The 21,856-nt window shown below is 34.4% G+C and overlaps 1 protein-coding gene across 1 annotated transcript in view; it reads left to right on the top strand.

Annotated features, from left to right (window-relative positions):
* The first annotated feature begins 6,352 nt into the window (after positions 1-6,352).
* The window catches only part of LOC144438845 (transmembrane protein 131-like), a 37,447-nt gene continuing 21,943 nt past the window's right edge, over positions 6,353-21,856 (top strand). The window contains exons 1-6 of the mRNA XM_078128034.1: positions 6,353-6,488; positions 6,763-6,830; positions 7,248-7,303; positions 19,487-19,567; positions 20,718-20,841; positions 21,413-21,526. Coding sequence (XP_077984160.1) covers positions 6,368-6,488; positions 6,763-6,830; positions 7,248-7,303; positions 19,487-19,567; positions 20,718-20,841; positions 21,413-21,526 — 564 coding nt within the window. The 5' untranslated portion in view covers positions 6,353-6,367. The remainder of the gene's footprint in view (positions 6,489-6,762; positions 6,831-7,247; positions 7,304-19,486; positions 19,568-20,717; positions 20,842-21,412; positions 21,527-21,856) is intronic.

The following is a 21,856-nucleotide window of genomic DNA, read 5'->3' as shown; positions in this document are numbered from 1 at the left end:
AAGATATGTGATAAATTGTCAGATTGTTGCATAAGCTCAGCAAGAAATATTCCTCATATGAAATTAAAATTTCATACCCTTTTCCATGTATGAAAGGTCACAATCAAATATTGACATGATGTACTCCCAGGGTATGTCATCTATACTTGCACACTATGTCATGTATACTTGCACAATGTCATCTATACTTGCACACTATGTCATCTATACTTGCACACTATGTCATCTATACTTGCACACTATGTCATGTATACTTGCACACTATGTCATCTATACTTGCACTATGTCATCTATACTTGCACACTATGTCATCTATACTTGCACACTATGTCATGTATACTTGCACACTATGTCATCTATACTTACACAATGTCATCTATACTTGCACACTATGTCATCTATACTTGCACACTATGTCATGTATACTTGCACACTATGTCATCTATACTTGCACACTATGTCATGTATACTTGCAAACTGTGTCATGTATACTTGCACACTATGTCATCTATACTTGCATCTATACTTGCACACTGTGTCATCTATACTTGCACACTATGTCATGTATATTTTCACACTCACAGTGCCATCTGATCACAGACAAACTATCAATATTTCCAATTTTCAATTTTTTATTTCTCACAGCAGCGCATTTATTTTTGGTTACATATTTAGTACTTATGTAGAAGAAGGGCAGCAATATAGTGAATGTGTTTGTTGTAATCATTTTGACAAAATGTATTTCAACAAAAGGTTTCATGAAGTAAAAGCAGAAGTGAAACTGAACTTTTCACACCCTTACAATATCCCCAACCTCAAAACAAACAGATTTTCTGTCTAAGCCTATGAAAAAATTGGAGACAGTTCCCAAGTTCTGATGTGTTTTCACTCATAAACATGTCATCATCAGAATTTTAAAACCAAATGTTATATGTAATGGTTTATGTTGTTAATTCTTATATGGATGACTATTTACCGTTTTTATAGTAGTCAAACATTGTGATCAATACAAAGTAAAGTCTAAATAATGTTACAGAAACCTCTGATGTTTGAGTGTCAGTGTGGCGTACTCAGGGTATTTGCATAAGTGTTTGCAGTGTCCTCTGCATCCGTACTTTCACGAGTGCAGCGAGAGACAGTGAAGCAGAAAACACTGCAAGCGCAATTACAAATACCCCCCTGCCGAGTACCCAAACTGGAACTCACACAGAATGGGGTTCCAAATTATGTTTAAGTATGAACTTAATAATATTTACAATTTGAGATAGATTTCTTCCAATTTTTGTCGTACATTTGTTAGTAATGTAACAACTGGATATATGGAATTTATGTAGGTTTCATTTGCATGATTTATGGTTTTATCTTTATTTGCATGATTTATGGTTTTATCTTTATTTGCATAATTTATGTATTATACTTATTTGCATAATCTATGTATTTATCTATATTTGCATAATGTATGTATTTATCTTTATTTGCATAATCTTTCATGAACTTTCCTTCATTGGTATTATGAGATAAATCCTACACGGAATGTTATGATTAAAATCACATTAAATGAATGTTTTGCCATACAAGGGCTGCCTTAATAAATTGTATATTTCTCGGGACCTGACAAACCCTCTATTTCATCAATGTGGGAAAATAATTTTTCAAAAATTGACACCCAGGCCCTATAGTAGGATTTTTAAAAAAATAATGCCACTGATCGTAAGATGGCGACCCTATGAGTGAAAATGTGAAAATTATTGGGAATTTTACTAGCGGTTCAATGTTTCATTCTGGCTTTGTCATTTGTAAGTCATTCAGACTGTTAAAGTTCAATTATAAACTGAAAGTACTCGTACACTTAATACTTTATAAAAAATTTTAATTTCTTTTTCACCAACTAACTGATCCATCATTTTAAAGGTGTTTGAATACAATGAGAAACATAGAATTAACTAAGCCTACCCCAGTGTGTACCATGTTCTTTGTGATATGGAGGTAGCCCAGTGTGTACCATGTTCTTTGTGATCATATGGAGGTAGCCCAGTGTGTACCATGTTCTTTGTGATCATATGGAGGTAGCATGGTTTGATTTTTAAATATACTCATTTATCATCAGTTTCATACCAGTAACATTTGTGTAATATTGGCAGGTAATATTATGTTATATATAGAGAGGATTTAACTGTTGTCTCTGAAGCTTTGGTTGAATGTTACATGGGCAGTGTAAGCCTGTATTTACTGTGTCAATCTTACAACAATATTATAACCAGAATGTTGTTTGCATTTTGTGCACATGTTCTCTATATGTATTCCCCAATGGGCACAGCATGGTGTCTATGTGTACATGTATGTTTACATCTGTTCTTTTATCTATTTACTCCTTGTTCATAACTTTGACAGTTTTGCACAAATAGACACACAATATAATAACACCTGTACTATCAGAAATTAACTTTCTGTTCAGAAAATGACCTTTGACCTTGGTCACCTATCACCAGAGGAAAGTTTTAGGGAGACTGAGGCAATGACCATGTCTCATACATGTATATATCAGTGTCATGTACTATGTCCATTTTCTGTACGGAATCATATAATATGTTATGTTTCAGTCAGACAAATGAATAATGGTGTTAACTATTTATACTGATGAATATATTGTGACCTTATCATGGACAACAATCAACAAAACATTTAGTTTTAGGGACCATGTGTTCCTAAAAAACTTTAATTGTTGTTTTTTGAGATTAGAAGACAGTTGTGAAATTTTCATGTGCAAAGCTCACTGTCTGTGTGAACATAATCAGTTATGTTAAAATGGCATCAGGTGTGCTTGACAGCTTTTACTGTTAGATAACAGGATAGAAAGTATACAGCTGTTAATCTTGATGGCTTGAGGATTTGCAGCAGAGTGAAGAGGCTGGCATTGAGTTGGTGTCAAGATGTAAAGTTTATTGTTTCATCAGTCTGTTATTTTTGGAGTTGTTTACTTCATTATTGAAGTCATTTTCTATTTATCTTTGGTGAAGTGTGACTTGAATTATAAATTTGTATAAAGGTATGGAATAGCAGTCATGTGTCCTTGTGATTTTTAGCACAACTGAACTTAGGTATTAGGTTGGTTAAGTAGTGCTATAGGCATGGTGAAGTACTGTGTGTGTGTGTGCATGTATGTGTGAATGTAAATACTGAAAAATGCCACAAAAAGATACCAACAGGGGTGAGTATGAATCTGCATCAACTCACAAATGAACAGAATGAACATGATGTGCACGGTTTGCTGGTTAGCATTTCATCATGATCAATCAATCAATCAATCAGTCAGTGAGCAATCTATCAATCAATCAATCAATCAGTCAACAAATCAATTGGTTATCAATCAATCAATCAATCAATCAATAAAGCAATTCATCAGATCAATCAATTACTGAACCAAACATTAAAGTGGTTGGCCATCAATCAAAGAACTAATAGCTGGTAAATCTGTCAAACAATCAATCCATCAATCTAATCAACTGCTTGCTTATCAAGTTAAACAAATACATACAAACACTCTTGTTATCTTCAGACTTTACAATGTAACAAGTGAAACAATCTCACAAATAACACTGTCTTCTCCAATCTATTGCAATATTCAGGACAAGATCAGTGCTGTTACAGCCACAACATGGTACTTGTTAGTTTTACCGAGTAAACAGAAACAAAAACAGAAAGCAATAAATCAATTGACAATTAGTTTGTAGTTGATCCATCTATCAACGAATCAATCTTTTCATGGTCAATCAATCAATACATCAATTAATTAATCAATCAATCAATCAATCAATCAATCAACCAATGAATGACATTCTGGTCAATCAATCCATCAATCAATAAAATCGAGGAAAATCAATCGGTAAATGGAGGTCAGTTATTCCAATCAATCAATCCAATCAATTGGTGATCAATCAATCAATCAATTGCTGGTTAATCAATCAATCAATCAATTGATTAATCCCTCTATCAATTGGAAGCCAATCAATCGGTAATCGGTAATTATTCCAATCAACCAATCAATTGGTGGCCAATTAATGAATTGATGGACATTCACGAGATCAGTTATTGGTCAATCAATCAATCAATCAATCAATCAATCAATCAATCAATTGGTGGTCAATCAATCTGATCAATTGGTGATCAATCAATCAATCCAATGTGGCTAATCAATCGTTTAATCCATTATTCAGTCAATCAGTCAATCACTTGGTGGTTAATCAGCAATTAGCAATTAATCCATCTGTCAGTCAATCACAAAATCACAATACTGTTAATATACTTTCTCTCTCTCTCTCTCTCTCTCTCTCTCTCTCTCTCTGTCTCTCTCTCTCTGTAACCATCGAAATGAACTTTATCCCATTGAATAACTAATTACCTTTATTTGACACACACACACACACAGTGACTTGTTGATTTCCACTTTGTACAACAGTGATGTTGCAACATTTTCTATACAATTCAAAGATGGCACAGGCTTAGAATTACAGGGTTATTATTTGTATAAAAATGAATAGTATTGGAGTATAAAATGCTACCAAAGCCTCCTGAAAATTGACAAAAACATTCTTTTAATTGCCTGCTTTATACCAGTACATACTTGCCAACTGCTGATTTTGCTGGTTATATGGATAGATATTAAAGAAATGAGTATTTATTCTGAATTAACTGTGTTTGTCTACTTGAAACAACAATATGAAACGACATAGATCAGGCCCATGTTTGTAACTCAATAAGTAAAAATATGCATAGAGAAAATGATTTATAACAATTTATAACAAACAGGTAAACACAAGAAAAAAATCCCATGAATCACTAAAAATCGCAACAAAAACAGAAACTTGTTTTAAACAAAGTAGTCTTCACATGAAATAAAATCCTATGAAATACAACAAATAAATGGTTTTAAAAAAAACTAGTCATAAAAAGAATATTACTTCTGGCCTTTACAACTTGCCATAACACTACATCTAGTCAAATCTGTACATATATGATGTTGCTTCCCTGTGTCTGACACATCACCATGAATAGAAAGTTTATTGACTTATCTTTACTTGGGATTACAAGTGATTATTTTGTTTACCCAGTTTGTTCACAACCCACTTCTTGTACTCACAATAACAATATTTTTCCACATTTGTTTCACTCTTTACTGAGATATAAACGTGGGTTTTGGTTTATGTTTCAATTTTTTTTTCAAGTAAAAAATACTATCAAAATCTATCATATATATTTCTCATTCATATGGCAATTTTAAATTACTGGAATTTTATCGAACGTTCTTCTCTTCCTTGTATATAATAATAATAATAATAATAATAATAATAATAATAATAATAATAATAATAATAATAATAATAATAATAATACTGCACTGAAAAGAAGTGTAAATCTTTCAAAAAAGAGAAAATAACGAGTATTATTTCACAAGCAGCTGGAAATCAAATAACGACATTATTATTGACATTGTGCCAAGTTTTTTTTGTAACTCCGACTACAACATCGACAGTGCCACTGAGACACGATCTTACATTTGATACTCTGACATGTAGGTGTCAGACAACTCATTTCACATTTTTATGTGTCAATCAATGCACATATCAAAAGAAACACAGATGGCCGGAAAAGGTTTGTTTTCCGCGTGTCAACAACCATAGTTCGCTGTTCCCTACAAATGCAAACATTAGGTTTGGGAGAAGGTTGCCAAACTGACTACTAAATATACGCTTTTCACTTCTTCGTTCTCTTCCTATAAATAATGACACAAGGCCTATGTATAATGGCTCACCTTTTCTGACGTCACAAATATTCAGCCATTTGGAGGTGTGACTTCTTGCAGTATGAAACGCGCATTTTGATTGGCGTACAATAGGGTACATAATTGAAGTAACAAATTCACTTTCCCTACAACAGTTGTCGATACGCTTACCCATCTGTTACAGTATAAAGTAATGCGTATCAACCTGTTATAATACAGAATTTACGGCTGGGGCCATGTCCCCATCTTTGCAATACATGTCACTTTTCCGGAACGTACTTTGACCAATCAACATACATGTTGCATTCGTGCGTGGATTTACTGGTACGCAATTGTGTTTTTACAAATATATATAGTTGTACATTTGTAGTATTCGACTCAAAGAAATTAGCTAGTTGAGTTTGCTAGTTTTGGTAAATTATACATAATTAAGCATATTACAAACCTTTATAAATTTACTGTCAACAAGATTTGACTAAATTAATAAAAGAAATTATTCTACAAGTGCTATTTATTATCGAATTTGCTACTATTTCTGATAAAATTCTGTTGTTGCTGTGTTGGTAATGGGACTACGAGACAGCGAGCATGGCGGGTTATAGTGGCTACACACAAAATAATAGCCTTATTCAGATGTGGCTTACGGTATTATTAAGCCTTCTACAAGTTATTCCAACATACAGACACCTAGCTGAAGCCCATGGCTCAGGTATGATATATATTATAATGCGTTTTGGGTATTAACAGGGGAGATCTCCGTCAAAAATGCATGTATACTCGTTACGAGTGTGTGAACTCTGTGGTTGGAATATATGCAAATGTTCGTAAACACTAGTTGATAAGCATTGTCAAATACATCGTATCACGACAAGATATACTCCTATCAGTAATTCCGAATCCTTCCCACATATTGTACCGATATATACCAATATTTCATATAAAATGTGTAATTCTTTTGCTTATCGTTTCGTTTCAAATAACAGCATTTGTACAAACTACAGCGACGACGAAGGGGCTTCGTGAGATCAAACTGGACGGAACGCACATTCTAGTGAGTGTCAACATCTACTGTGTTTTCAAACTCTGTTACATATATAAATAGATGAAATACCCACATCAGTTGCCATAGAAATTGAAGAATGACAATAGTTTAATGTCAAATGTGACTAGATCTGGAGTGAAACGAGAATTTATCCGTGTTGTTATGGGCTGATAACTACACGTCATTTTAAGGAAGTGAGCGAAACAAAACATAGAGTCATAGACGGCTGGCCAGAACAGAACAATTCAGTGAATTCACTCGTCCAAAAAAAACCGCATAGCGATCTGGAATTGGGGCGAAATACATGTTATCTACATTCCCATGCAAATGTTTGATGTGTCAAACGCAAGCTGCTTTGGATGGAAATGTCTGGTGTTGTTTTTGTTTACACTGAATTAATTTAAATTAATCATGTTCTTTCAACAGACTCAGGATGGATTGGGACTCCCAACAGGTCAAAATATAAGGGTGAACGACAAAAAGTAAGTGTATTATTGCCAAATTTCTAAACAGTAACAATAACAATTCTGTTTGAACCTATTATCTGTTTATATCTGGTGTATGTATTTTGTAATTTTCCTCTGAGATAGCTGCCAAAAAGCCATGTCTGTGGATCACATATTCTTTTCATTAAAAAATAGATATATGGTAATGCTTTGATACAAGAGTGAGTATACTCTGTGTGATCTGTTGTGTAGGAAGTACTTGAAATCCTCCATTTATGTGACAAGTTTCACTTACGTAAAGGGCCATGTCATCCTTGGAATTATCACGACATCTCTTGCGCAAGGACATTTTTTTTGTATTTGAAGTGTTTTATATTACCCACATACCCAGTACACACAAGGTGATTTTGGTAAATTACATACAGAAAAAGAAACTAAAATAATTTGACTTTCAAGACTCCTGCTTGCAGACAGTGATCACAGAACTCAATTCTGACTGCTGTTCTTTTTATAATTCACTGTCTTTAAAACCATCCACAGAAAACAATAGTTATGCTTTTAAGATCAGATCATACCACTCCAATATTGGCATTGAGTGACTAACTGAATGGTATTGCATTATTTGAAGTCAAGTTGTCTAATGGCTAAACAAAGGCCCACAAATATTGGGAATGTGTTTGGTATCCCTGTAGTATGGGTTATCCATGATGGCAGTCAGCTAAATTGAGGTGTTGAAATTATTTGGATTTCTGGAATTTAACTGTTCAGGTTATAACTTGCTATATTTGGCATTGAACAGTGTATTATTTGTCTGAGGTCGATCAATACAAATATTTGAGTGGCAGAAATATCATTTGTTGTGTTTTCAGGTGCACCTATGGATGATCACAATGAAATTCATTCATTTAGGAGGGAAGGGGGTCTGGCATCAGTGCAATTGCTGAACTTGATTTTCACACTTCCAACCAAATTTCAAACACTTTCACGCCTTCAATGCTAACAAATTCTGTATTTACTACTGAGATGTTGATAAGATGATTAAAATTACTTCTTATGTGATATACAGTGCTGGGTTTCCGGTTGTATTTCAATATGTTTACAATCATGCATCAATCGTAGTGGTGTGTCCACTACGATTTTCATCATGGTTTACATTAAACATAAAATGTCAATGTCACACTTGTGAATGTTCGATTTGGGGTGGGGTGGGAGGTTCTCTTAAATGAACAAAGTTCATTTATTGAGCTTGTGTGGCATTGTACGATCACCCCTTACGATGTTTGTAGGCACAACTATCATATGTGTATATTTTCAAGGGGATTACATTTAGAAATGAGTACTTTAATTATCACTTGTATGTAAACATGACTAATGTTACTTGTATTATCCCATGCATTCATAGCTAAAATAAAAACAATTGTAACATATTCAATAGTGCCAACTTCTGGAGGTTTCATTTCATGGCAGACACCAATGTGTGCAAAGTTGGATTGTGTTGGATATGTTATGTTGTCTTCATTGTGGGAACAATCTAAAGGAGAAAGTGTACAGATCCTATCATATCAGTGGTGAAATAGAGGAGGTTGAGTCCTCAATCCATTGCATGGTTAGGTATTGTGAATAATTCAATTTCTCCAGATGTCTCATCTACTGCTTATCACAAATGACTGTATTTTTGTAAGGTGTTCATGTTATGGGATTTGCTATATATTTGTGAGCTGAATAGGATGTGGGTTGTACAAATTGTGAAACTATGAAATTATGTTAATGTCAGTTATGTAATATTAATACTTAACACACCCAACTGGAAATTCAGTCATTTTTACTTTCTCTGTATATTGTCATGTTTTGTAGAGATTTGTATTTGTCATTTAACATGGACACAAAAGTTATTTTTGGTAACGTGTAGGTTATTACTGCTACTGTAGTAGTCCTTTAAAGGTGTGAATCAATCAACACTGGTATTGTCAGAATATATGAACAACAGTGGTCTTAGATTGACAAACAGAAGTGTAGATTGTACCACTTACCACTTATCATCTTCCATGTACATGTACAAAGCAGACAACATGGCAGAGAAAACTGAGAAAGGAGGGTGGTAGAAAAACATCACATGTGCCAAATGTTGTGTTCAGAACAGGCATACACAGACATATTTTCATTAGAATGGCTATTGTCCTTAAAAAAACAAACAAACACATACATACACACGCATGCATGCACATATACATACATACATACATACATACATACATACATCATACTTACACATATACATACACACTAAATAAATACATACATACATACATACATACTGTTTACATACATACATACATACATTAATGTAGACATACATTAACAGACATGCGCACGTACGCACACACACACACACACACACACACACACACACACACACACACACACACACACACACACACACAGCAATGTTCAGAACCCCTTGAAAACCAACCAGTCTATTCTGTATACCAATCCTGCTATCAGTCCAACCACTATTATTCATGCTGACTGACTGACCAACTGACTTAGCACTGATATCCCTCTGAAGTCAGACAACAATGTATTCAAATCGACAGCTCAAATGATATTTGACAGGCTTTTATGGATTGTATGCTTCCCAGGGAGTTAGGATAGTTATATTAGACAGCTGTACTGATATAGGTCTGTGCCAGCCAAGGGAAGATTAATTATACAGCACTATGATCATGATAGTCAAATCAAGTTTGCAAATATCTACATCTGTTGATTTCTTTCCTCAAATCTATGTCAATAGGCATACATCGATGTACTAAAAACTGTCTTGAAAAAATGTCATTGCCAGACTTGACATCACTCAGTCCTATCGACTGCTCCTAAGTGTTAGTATACAGGGATAAGTTAGCTAAATGTTGATATTTTGAATATCCCCATCCCATGCATGGATCTATTCAGTCAGTTATTTAAGAGTAATGCACAAATTTCCATCTGGTAAAGTAGGTCATGTACATCGTATGCATTTGTAAATTTTCTGATCTCAACACTGTGTGATAAGAGCCATTGATTGAACAGTCTATTGAGTTTAGATAAGGTCTAATAATTGCAATCACTGAATTGCCTTTTTGATATTTTCTTAGTTGACTTTATTGATTTTTAGAAACATGTTATGGTTACACCCCTCCCTTGTCTGCTGTACGAGGTAAAAGAGTTTGTATTCATAAAATGAGAAAATAGAATCATTTATTATCATATTTAAAATATGTTTTGAAAAATCTTCCATGTGAAGCCAAAATATTATTGAAAATAAAAAAAAAATTCTTTTTGTTTCCTGGTAGAATTTGCTGTTCTGAATTTATTGATGTTTACCTTTGTAGTCAGGGGTCAAAGACAAGGTCATTGAAGTTGAAGTCATGGCATATCAGCCTGATGTCATTGGTGTTAGTTGAGAGGTGAACTTGAAGGCATGTCATGTCAGCCTGTTGTTGTCACTGGTGTCAGTTGAGAGGTGAACTTGAAGGCATGTCATGTCAGCCTGTTGTTGTCACTGGTGTCAATGGAAACTTAAGATAATTAATTACTTTTCTTGTAATAATAAGATATACATTGGAATATTTTGAATAGTGCAAGTAGTTGTACTTAAAATCTATGGACAATATTGATATCAGAGTAAGGGGTGAGATCAATAGTTCAATGTAGGATAAAGCAACTAAATTCTTTTATTTTGTGGGTCGGGAGGGGTGGGGGTGGGGGGTTGAACCATTTTAGTTTGCATCATGCAAAATTGATTTTACTTTTAATTGATGTTTTGTAGGCCAAAATACAAATATTTCTTTAAAAAATGTCAAATTTGGAAATGGAAGAATCTTTGCTAAAATAAAGTGTCCACAAAAGCACTATTTTTTACTCAGTACATACTGGCTTTGTATTCATAGCACTGCATTGTACTAATACTGATATGAAATTGATTGTGCTGTCTGAAACAATTTTCAATTTTGGCCAATTTAGTTAGAAGGGGGTGGGGTGTCTGAGGCCTAAGTATAAGAATTTAGTTTTTTATTCTACCTACATTGAACTATTGATCTTGCCCCTTAGCTGAAGTCTGGATGTCAATGTCATCTCTAACTAAACCAGTGTAAATCGTAAGAATACCATATAGGAACTAGACTGACTGGGAAAGCCTTGACAGTTCCACAGCAACATGATATAGAGCATGCAACATAGCCCTGTCACTTAGTCCCAAACCTGAATGGATCTCTGTAGCATTATGTGTGATTGTGTGTATATGTCTGCATAACAGAAGATCGCTGGGAGCAATTCCCCACACACACACACACACACACACACACACACACACACACACACACACACACACACACACACACACACACACAAAAGAACAACAACAACAAAACTAGACTTTAAGTAAGCTGCTACTCAGCAAATCTATTGTTGATATTTTTGTCAAACCATGCTCACAAATTACATAACAGCACAGCTAGTTTGCATACTGTTTTGTTTGTATTCCTTTGGTGTATAAGTTGCTGTTGTTTTTTACTGAAAACACTTCTATAGTGTGTCCTCTAATCCAATTTGACACGCCATTACCGCACACAATTTCTAGTGACGCACCAAAATTTGGTGTTCCCCTATCTCTTTCTATGTGGGTGACTCATAAGAAATGAGAATTTTTATCATTTTGGCTCAAAACAACAAAATTTGGTTATCGTTAGAGGGCACACTGGTGTACACCATACAGAATGAAAGAATGTGGTGGGAGTGCCTTGACCTCATAAGCAATCAGTAGTCAACCTTCTGTTTAGACTATTTACAAAATGATAATTTTGTGTGTTGTTTTGAAGGTCTAGTTTTGTTACACCACTGATGATGTAACAGATAAGCTGGAACTTAACACCTTGTAAGGTGTTTACTTATTACAATATAAATGCATTTTGTAGTGACCTCTCATTGACATTAACAGTTAAACTCAAATTAGACACTTTTGCATACAGGACATTCTGTTGTTCTGTATTATGTTATATATTGTAGCTGCAATAATTGTAGTTTATGGTTTATTGTGATTTTGTGGGTTTTTCTTCTGTTTTGGATTCAGGACGTAGCATTGGTGTAACATTTCATGACCATTATATTCTCAAGAAGCACATCTCTTTGACATGTAGATCAGATCTTTTTCCCCTCCAAACAATAGGTCGCATGTGCCAGTACCTTACAAAGGAAGTTTGTCAGAAACTTGTTCATGCATTTATATCATCGAAACTTGGCGATGCCCTTCTGTATTGGCTGCCAGCTAAAGACATTATGCCCCTTCAACATGCCCAAAATACAGCAGCTAGGATGTGTCACGTACAAAGAAAACAGATCACATCACATCGGTTCTTTCTGTGCTTCACTGGCTACCTATCTGTTGCAGGATTCAATACAAAGTACTACTGATCGCCTACAAGGCACTCATTAACACTACTCCTGGTTGCATCGCTAACTTGATTAATGAACAGTAAACCCATAACTCATTCATCACTTCACTCAAATAACAAAAGTCTACTTCATGTACCCCGTTGTAATACAAAGTCATACGATGAGTGTGCGTTCTCATGAGCAGTGCCAGTCTTATGGAGCAGTATACCAATGGAACTTCATTCTTCATCAACTGTCAATGAATTCAAGAAGGATATCAAGACACTTTTGTTTGCAAGAGTTTCTAAGTTTTTACATTGATCTACTATTGTTCTTGTTCAGCACCATAGAACATTACATCATCGATTTTGGTGCTATACAAATTCTTTTGAATGATTGATTGATTGATATGTACACCAAAGTTATCGCCCCAATAACATGCCTTTTATCAACACTGGCATTTCTCCGGTTGTGTTTATGGTCTTGAGAATTTTGAAGTTAAAGCATGTAGTCAGGTTCATAATATCGAGAATCTGACTTACATTCCCCATATGCACATCGTTTTACAACCATACTATCATATACTATATAATACATGAGATGATATTGAGAACAATAATGTTGCTAAGCATTTGACACTTCAGCTTGACCACCCTCATATGGTTGCTATGGACTCAATGGCTGGCGGGGGGGGGGGGGGGGATCTTGTGGAATCTGCCACCAGAGAAAAAATGACTTATTATCAGGTACTCAAGGTCAGAGAGGCTGAACATATTATATGTTGGTTTGTAATTTTAATTGATACTGGAAAGACAACATTAGTGGATATTTCATTTGTGTTGTCCTTGAGAAGTGTATAATAGTTTTACTTGGCCTCCAAAACACAACTTTATTGTCACCACAGATAGAATCTAGGTCAGCTGTAATGCTTGTAATTTCATTGTACACATAAGGATGTTTAACTTGAAAGCAATTATTGATGTGCATTAAAATAAAAACTTTCTTATCAGAAGCAGACTTATACACAATCAAGTCTAATGTGTGGTTATTGAGTTAGATCAATAATTAGGTAAGACACTAAACAGTCCTTGAAGCATATTCTTTGAATGTCAACACTTTTACTGTGTAGCTACTCGGGGCAAAATGGAAAAAAGAAGAGTATGAATTATTAATACGTTATCATCATCATTGCCTATTCAGTACAAAACTGATCAATTACTTTAAGTGTTGAATTGTCCAAAACCTCCTTTGAGTTTATTCAAGCAGAAATAATATGTGAAATGAATTAGTTTGATGCAAAGCAAAGGACAAATGATTTATTTTTGAGTTCAAATTGTTGGCATACGTGTACATATTCAACAGGTAGAATGTCTCTAGTGTATATTCTCAATTCATTTCATTTACATGTATTGTGGTGTTCAGTTACATTAATTTCTTTGAAATCTAATTTATGTGTCACTGCTGCTTTTGAGATGGCGTCTTAATTCTCGGGTAAATAATGAAATTAACAACGTTGTCATTGTTGTAAAGGGTAGCATTCGTCTAAATCACACAAGTTTGCATGGGTCCCTTGGTACGAAAACCAGGGCAGTGACAAAGGGACACTCCAATACTATATTTCCATTATTGCAGCGAGTGTCAATGGTGCTACAAGAGCATTTCCATTGCCCGTAGTATGTAGTATAGAACACTTTCCTTTACAATGACAGTTATAGATTAGTGTTCAAATTCATGTCAGACCAAGACTGACACACTGTCATATTGTAATATAGAACACTTTTCTTTACAATGACAGTTATAGATTAGTGTTCAAATTCATGTCAGACCAAGACCGACACACTGTAATATTGTAATATTGAACACTTTCCTTTACAATGACAGTTACAGATTAGTGTTCAAATTTATGTCAGACCAAGACTGACACACTGTAATATTGTAATATAGAACACTTTCCTTTACAATGACAGTTATAGATTAGTGTTCAAATTCATGTCAGACCAAGACCGACACACTGTCATATTGTAATATTGAACACTTTCCTTTACAATGACAGTTATAGATTAGTGTTCAAATTCATGTCAGACCAAGACTGACACACTGTCATATTGTAATATAGAACACTTTCCTTTACAATGACAGTTATAGATTAGTGTTCAAATTCATGTCAGACCAAGACTGACACACTGTGATATTGTAATATAGAACACTTTCCTTTACAATGACAGTTATGCAGTGATTGGGAAGTCTCAAAACACCAATGTGACAATGGCCCCATTCCAGCAAAAATGAATGGGCCATTTTCAATTTGAATGGGCCATCCAGAAATTCTAATGAGCCCAAGTTAGCATTCATGATCCAACAATAAAGCGAAATAGTTAAAATGAAGTAACCATAATAAGTAAAGTAATATTTCTGCTTGTTATTGTTTGTACAGTAGAGAAGCATGTTCAAGTCGAGAACCGTAAGTCTGTATCGTATGAAGCCATGCAACCGTTGTAAGCCTGACATGGCAGGGTTCGACACTGGAGTCAAAAAGTCACTATCCCACAGGACTAGTAAAATTGATAACGTAGTAGTCCTGCAAAAAATTTGCTTTCGCTTGTTCACTTGGGCTCTTCATCTCTCTTAGTATTTGTTCTACTTCTAATTCACTTTTCCGAACCCCATATTTATTTCAAACCCTGTGTTGTAATTGAACTGTCTATTTCTTTGTAGTTGTTTGTGCATCATCAACTCCTTACTATAATTTTGTTCTCTTTTTTATGTTTTGGAGCTTCTTTTTTTTTTGCTTTCTGTGAGTAGTTTGTCTTAATTGGGGGGGGGGATAATAAGATATGATGTGGTCTTATTTCTAGCTTAAATACTACATAACATTTCTGGTACACATTGATCTAACTAATGCATTTTTAAAAGACAAAAAATTACCTTCCCATAGAGCAAGTCTTTATAATGTTGTCCTCAGTGCATATTAGTATGTATTTACAACATAAAAATAAATAAATTTGAAGGTTACCAGCAGTTAGAGTAAAATTTTGTTACTAATTACATGTACAAGTCACTTCGTCTATTTTCGTGTCTATGTACTTCCGGGTTGACATAAAGTCAGCCCTATAATTACTAAGAAATGACAAAACCGTTCGCAAAAAAAGTTCAGGATTTTAATTTTTCAAACTGAATATCAATATCCACTACACATTCAATAACTGGTTTCGTGTATTCAGAAATGTCCCCTAATACACGAACACGGAATCGTGTCAGTGTTACTAGCTAAGTTAGCAGTACGAATACCATGGTTTCATTGTAGGCTGTAAGTTGTACCGGTAAAAAATACGATCATCACATCATGTAGGAAGTACAAAAACATAGAACACGTTATTTTCTTGCTGAATAAACTCACTGAAATAACAACATGGTCAAATTGCGTCTTCGATTTTGACAGCCACCATTGTTATGATTGAGCTTCATTCCGTTGAATGTGGCCGGGCGAACGCTGACATTCAATTTGTACAGCGTTTTTACAAATGGGGGTCGTCAATAACATACCGAATAATTAACTCAGAAACGTAGTTTAAATACTAACTGATCTAAAAATTACTGTCTAGAAAGACTACGCATCCGTACATAATTTTAAATACGAAGTCATGCGACAAAGATTTCAACTTCACTAATTTACTTGTTACAGTGGACATCGCGACGGTAGTTTTCTGTGGTAGCGATTTGAGTTGTTACCTACAAGATTAGTAATTGTGTTGATAAATTTATGCTTCAAGTATTTATTCTGAAACATCGGTGATCATAATCACTGATCGTAACATTCATTCAAGGAGTTGACGTCTTTTCTCATGCATGATGAACGCAGTGACGGTCAGGCGAGGTCATCAAAGGGCATACTAATTTGAATATCTTGAATCGTATTGGTTTGATCTGTTTCACTATACCCGGGGAATGGTCACGCGTGTATCGTGTATTAAATAGTCAAACATGGATAGAGGGACATGAAACAGTATAAGTATTCAGATTTGCTTTGCAAAAGACGACGTGTGGGGGCATCATTTCAAACAGCTGACATGAGTTGGGTTTACAATGTACTTCCATACTTCGCCTCTACCGAATCGGCACTCCATTACTGAAGTGTCTAAATTTCACTGTTAGCCACAATGCGCCTTTGTGGGCGCCAAGAAGTCGATTTCAGTGTGCCAATTTTCAATTAAATGCGACTATGGCGCGGGGCGCGTTGACTTCCCAATCACTGGTTATAGATTAGTGTTCAAATTCATGTCAGACCAAGACTGACACACTGTAATATTGTAATATAGAACACTTTCCTTTACAATGACAGTTATAGATTAGTGTTCAAATTCATGTCAGACCAAGACTGACACACTGTAATATTGTAATATTGAACACTTTCCTTTACAATGACAGTTATAGATTAGTGTTCAAATTCATGTCAGACCAAGACTGACACACTGTAATATTGTAATATTGAACACTTTCCTTTACAATGACAGTTATAGATTAGTGTTCAAATTTATGTCAGACCAAGACTGACACACTGTAATATTGTAATATAGAACACTTTCCTTTACAATGACAGTTATAGATTAGTGTTCAAATTCATGTCAGACCAAGACTGACACACTGTAATATTGTAATATTGAACACTTTCCTTTACAATGACAGTTATAGATTAGTGTTCAAATTCATGTCAGACCAAGACTGACACACTGTAATATTGTAATATAGAACACTTTCCTTTACAATGACAGTTATAGATTAGTGTTCAAATTCATGTCAGACCAAGACTGACACACTGTCATATTGTAATATAGAACACTTTCCTTTACAATGACAGTTACAGATTAGTGTTCAAATTCATATCAGACCAAGACTGACACACTGTAATATTGTAATATAGAACACTTTCCTTTACAATGACAGTTATAGATTAGCGTTCAAATTCATTTCAGACCAAGACTGACACACTGTAATATTGTAATATAGAACACTTTCCTTTACAATGACAGTTATAGATTAGTGTTCAAATTCATGTCAGACCAAGACTGTAATATTGTAATATAATTTCTTGGAGGTGTACACACATATGAATATTACTATAATGTCGATAATTACTAATGAAAAATTATCTTATATTTTATTAATGAAATATTTTCCTTTAATTAGTCACGTCTTGATGAAGTAAACCTATTAACAAAATTGATATACTAGTACCAAATTGAAATCAACCTTTTTAAAAAAAGGTCCTGATGTTTAACATAGACAAACTGTAGGATTGTGTTATGGATTCATTCACACATATTGGCATACATAATTCAGTATGAGGAGGTCACACTAAATTTCATGTGGAATTCACCTAAAAAGATATAGCCCTTAGGAAATGTACCTGCTAACCTGATCATTTTGGATCTGTTGTCATTGTCTGTAGCTGAATGGGTACATTGTTACAGTAATTCTATAGTGTATGATAGATGACAGACTTTAGTGATCTGTTTTAATTGTCTTTATTTGAAAAGATAGACTGTAGTGCTGTTGTGTCTACAGTGTATGATGACAGGTTTGAGTGATGTTTTATTTGTCTATATCTGAAAAGATAGTGTATGGTGATAGACTTCATTCATATATCTATGGTAATTATCTATATATGAATAATACATGTAGGGTGTTACGTCAGATAGTCATTGACGTGTGATCAAATGTATGGTGTAAATAGACTTTTTCACATTGACAGGATATTTGATGGCCCTGAACATGAATGAATTATCATTCCATATGCTTAAAGTCATTACTTATCATACCAGTGATGACTTGCACCGATGTGCACACATACTACTGGTATTTGCAGTGCAGTGAGATATCGAAAACATTGCATATATACATATAAAGGAGGGCAAGATTGTTCCTTGCACACAAATCGTATACAGTATAATTTTTATGGACATTTACTGTTTTGATAAACATATATGTTATTATAACAGAACCCCATGCCCAATTAGTGCTGGTGTGGGTACTCAGTCAGGGTTATTTTTTTCACTGTGACACTGTGTTTTCTGGTGCACTTTCACTTGCTACACTTGTGAAAGTACGACCACAGAGAACACTGCGAGTGCAAAGACAACCCAACGTATGTGTGTCTCTGTCATTGGCTTATATACTTGCAAGCCAGTTTATACACAATCAAACAGAGAGTACAGGATACATACCTTCAGGTTGTTGAAGACAACCCAAATCTGTTTCATTGGCTTATATACTTGCAAGCTTGCTTACACACATTCAAACAGTGAATGCAGGATTTATATCCAGGTTGTTCATGACAGTGCAACCTATGTTTATTTCATTGGCTTATACACTTTCAAGCCAGCTTATGCACATTCAAACAAAGAATACAGGATTTATATCCAGGACAAAGCAACCTATGTCTATGTCATTGACTTATACACTTTCAAGCCAGCTTATGCACGTTCAAACAAGATACCTATTGGACATGATTATATAATTGGTGTTCATCTAATACATGTGCATGTCTGCAGACTCCCATGAGGCAGTGCTGGACCAATGCACAGACAATGAATATGAAATAAGTTTCAATTTGATGTTTCTTGACACATTCTTAAAATTTATGTGATGTGAAATCATGAAATGACACTCCAGTACACTAATTTTATGAAAATGTCTTTATTTCCTTGAGTAGTGTTTCCTCTCATCGTAGATAAACTGTTGCAACATACAAGTTATAGCATATACTTTTAGAGTTATTTCATCATTTTGTAACTCAGTGTATTACTTCTTTTGTAGTAATGGAAAAACCGATAGTATTAAACAACCTGGTAGTGGAGGTGTTTTAATAGAACCACCCATGTTAGACTTTGGTGAACAGTAAGTATTAGTTTGCATTATATAACCACTGAACCCTGATGCATTATTTATCAAATTGTGATTGTGAAAATTCAAAAGAAATCGTCCTCAGAGTATTGTGTACAACACAAATTTGTCATATCTGTTTAATATGTACTATTGAGTTACCATGAAATTTATTTTTGTGGGAATTTGGGGAAGTATTTAATTTATAATTGTCTAATTTCAGTATGATTAGGAGAAATCAGCAATACATTATACTTTTCATAGACACTGATATACCAAGTTGGATGCTGTATAGTCTGAATGCAATAGTTTTAATTTCTATTCTCTACTGCAAAATAACGTTATATTAAAAGTATACATTGCACAAGGTTATGCCTAAAAAAAATAATTGTTTGGTTCCGGTTGCCCAACCCCACCTTTTTCACTGCCGACCTTAAACATTTTTGAATCATTCAAGAAAAGAAATTGTGAAGTCTCACGATAAATAGTGGATGCGGAAACTGCCATCAACTTAAAAAGGCAATTATATAAAACTGTTCGTACTATCTGTAATGGCTGTACATCTGATGGGAAGAAATAAATAACACAGAGACCATTTGGAAAACAACGGAAAACCTGAACTTGACACTCACACATGAAAAATATATATAATAAAATAAGATTAAAAAAAATCTACCTACCCCACCTATTCTAATATTTAGCGTAATCGGAACCACACAATTTTTTTACTAGGCCTGATACAATCAATTGTCAAATCACTATCTTAGATGTGTTTGTGAAAACAAATGTATTGTTGACTGATTTGAAGATCTGGCTGTCCTCAGTGTTTGTTAAGGGCTGGGAACCTCCTCAGTGTTTGTTAAGGGCTGGGAACCCTGGTAATAGGAAGGGGGAAACCCTGGTAAACTTAACTTTTCCCAAGCACTGTACCATAATTTTGGGAGTGAACTCTGGTAAAATGAAGATTAGGAACTTGGTTAGATTTTACATACTTACCATCCATTAGAAAAACACTTGTCACGCATTTGAGAATTTTACTGTGACAGTTTGTAAAGGGCAAATGTAGACACAGAAAGTACTTCCATCTCGATATGTTTGACTCTTGTTGGAGAGTCTAGAAACTACACTGTACACCAGTTTACTTTATATCTGTTTTTATCCACAGACCTATTGGTATGCCAAAAATAGAAACAGTTGTTATTCATAATCCACATTCAGAAAATAGTATTAGAATGTTATCTATATCTGGCAGTACGCCGCATTTTCATTCATCATTTTTTCAAGACAAGGTATGTACATGTATAGCACATGATATGTTCAAGAAATGATTCATAGCAGCCTAATAATTGGTCAACAGAACTGTATAATTATTTTATGTCACATGGACTGATAGGTATCTTCTAATTGGTCAGCAGGATTATCTTTTAGTCACATGAACTGATAGCTGTCTTCTGATAGGGCAGCAGGATTATATTTATGTCACATGAATTAATAGGTGTTTTCTAATTGGTCAATATGACTCTTCATCATTCATGTTGACATGTTTTATATATCAAGGCCAGGTCAGAATAATATAAGCTATATCTAGTGGTATAAAACAGTTGAAGATAAAAGGCATTAAACTTGTTCTTTAGTCTGGTTTCTAACTTTTGGGATGGCATATTCAAAAGAAGAGCTACTCAAATGAATACATCCTTCTGTGCCTACTAGAGACATAGCGTTGATTTGCTTGACTTGATGGCCTATGCCACAAAACACAAAGGATATTTACTGTGTTATTGTGTAAAGTATAGAAACATTATGATTTCAACAAGATGAATATTTGTCTGAAGTTGTAACATTACTGTTTGTTATCTGTAGGTTGTACCACCAGGCACAAACACAACATTTGATGTGGTGTTCTTAGCAAGGGTGGTTGGAAATGCAGAAAATTCTTTATATATCCATACCAACAGAGGACTATATCCCTACCAGGTACACTCTTTTTTTACTTGTATTTAAAAAAAAGGAAAAAATAAGTATTCCTGGAGTGAAGAGAGAATGAAGCATGTTAATCAGAACATTTTATTAGTAGTACTGTTTCTGATATTTATTTCGATGTAGTGATGGATAACTTAGTTTCACTTGCTTGCCTGTTGCAGTTTCTATCTCTTTCACTATCACCATAAATGTGATATGTCATCAGAAATAAACTTAGACTCATATTCTAGATTATATGTTGATTTCTAATGATACAATCTCATTTTAATACCGTCCAGCGCTTAAGTTACAACTTCCAACATATGATTTACAGTCACAAACTTA

The sequence above is a fragment of the Glandiceps talaboti genome, chromosome 8 (assembly GCF_964340395.1).
Source record: "Glandiceps talaboti chromosome 8, keGlaTala1.1, whole genome shotgun sequence".
Classification (NCBI taxonomy): domain Eukaryota; kingdom Metazoa; phylum Hemichordata; class Enteropneusta; family Spengelidae; genus Glandiceps; species Glandiceps talaboti.
This window is presented reverse-complemented; position numbering and strand designations above follow the sequence as displayed.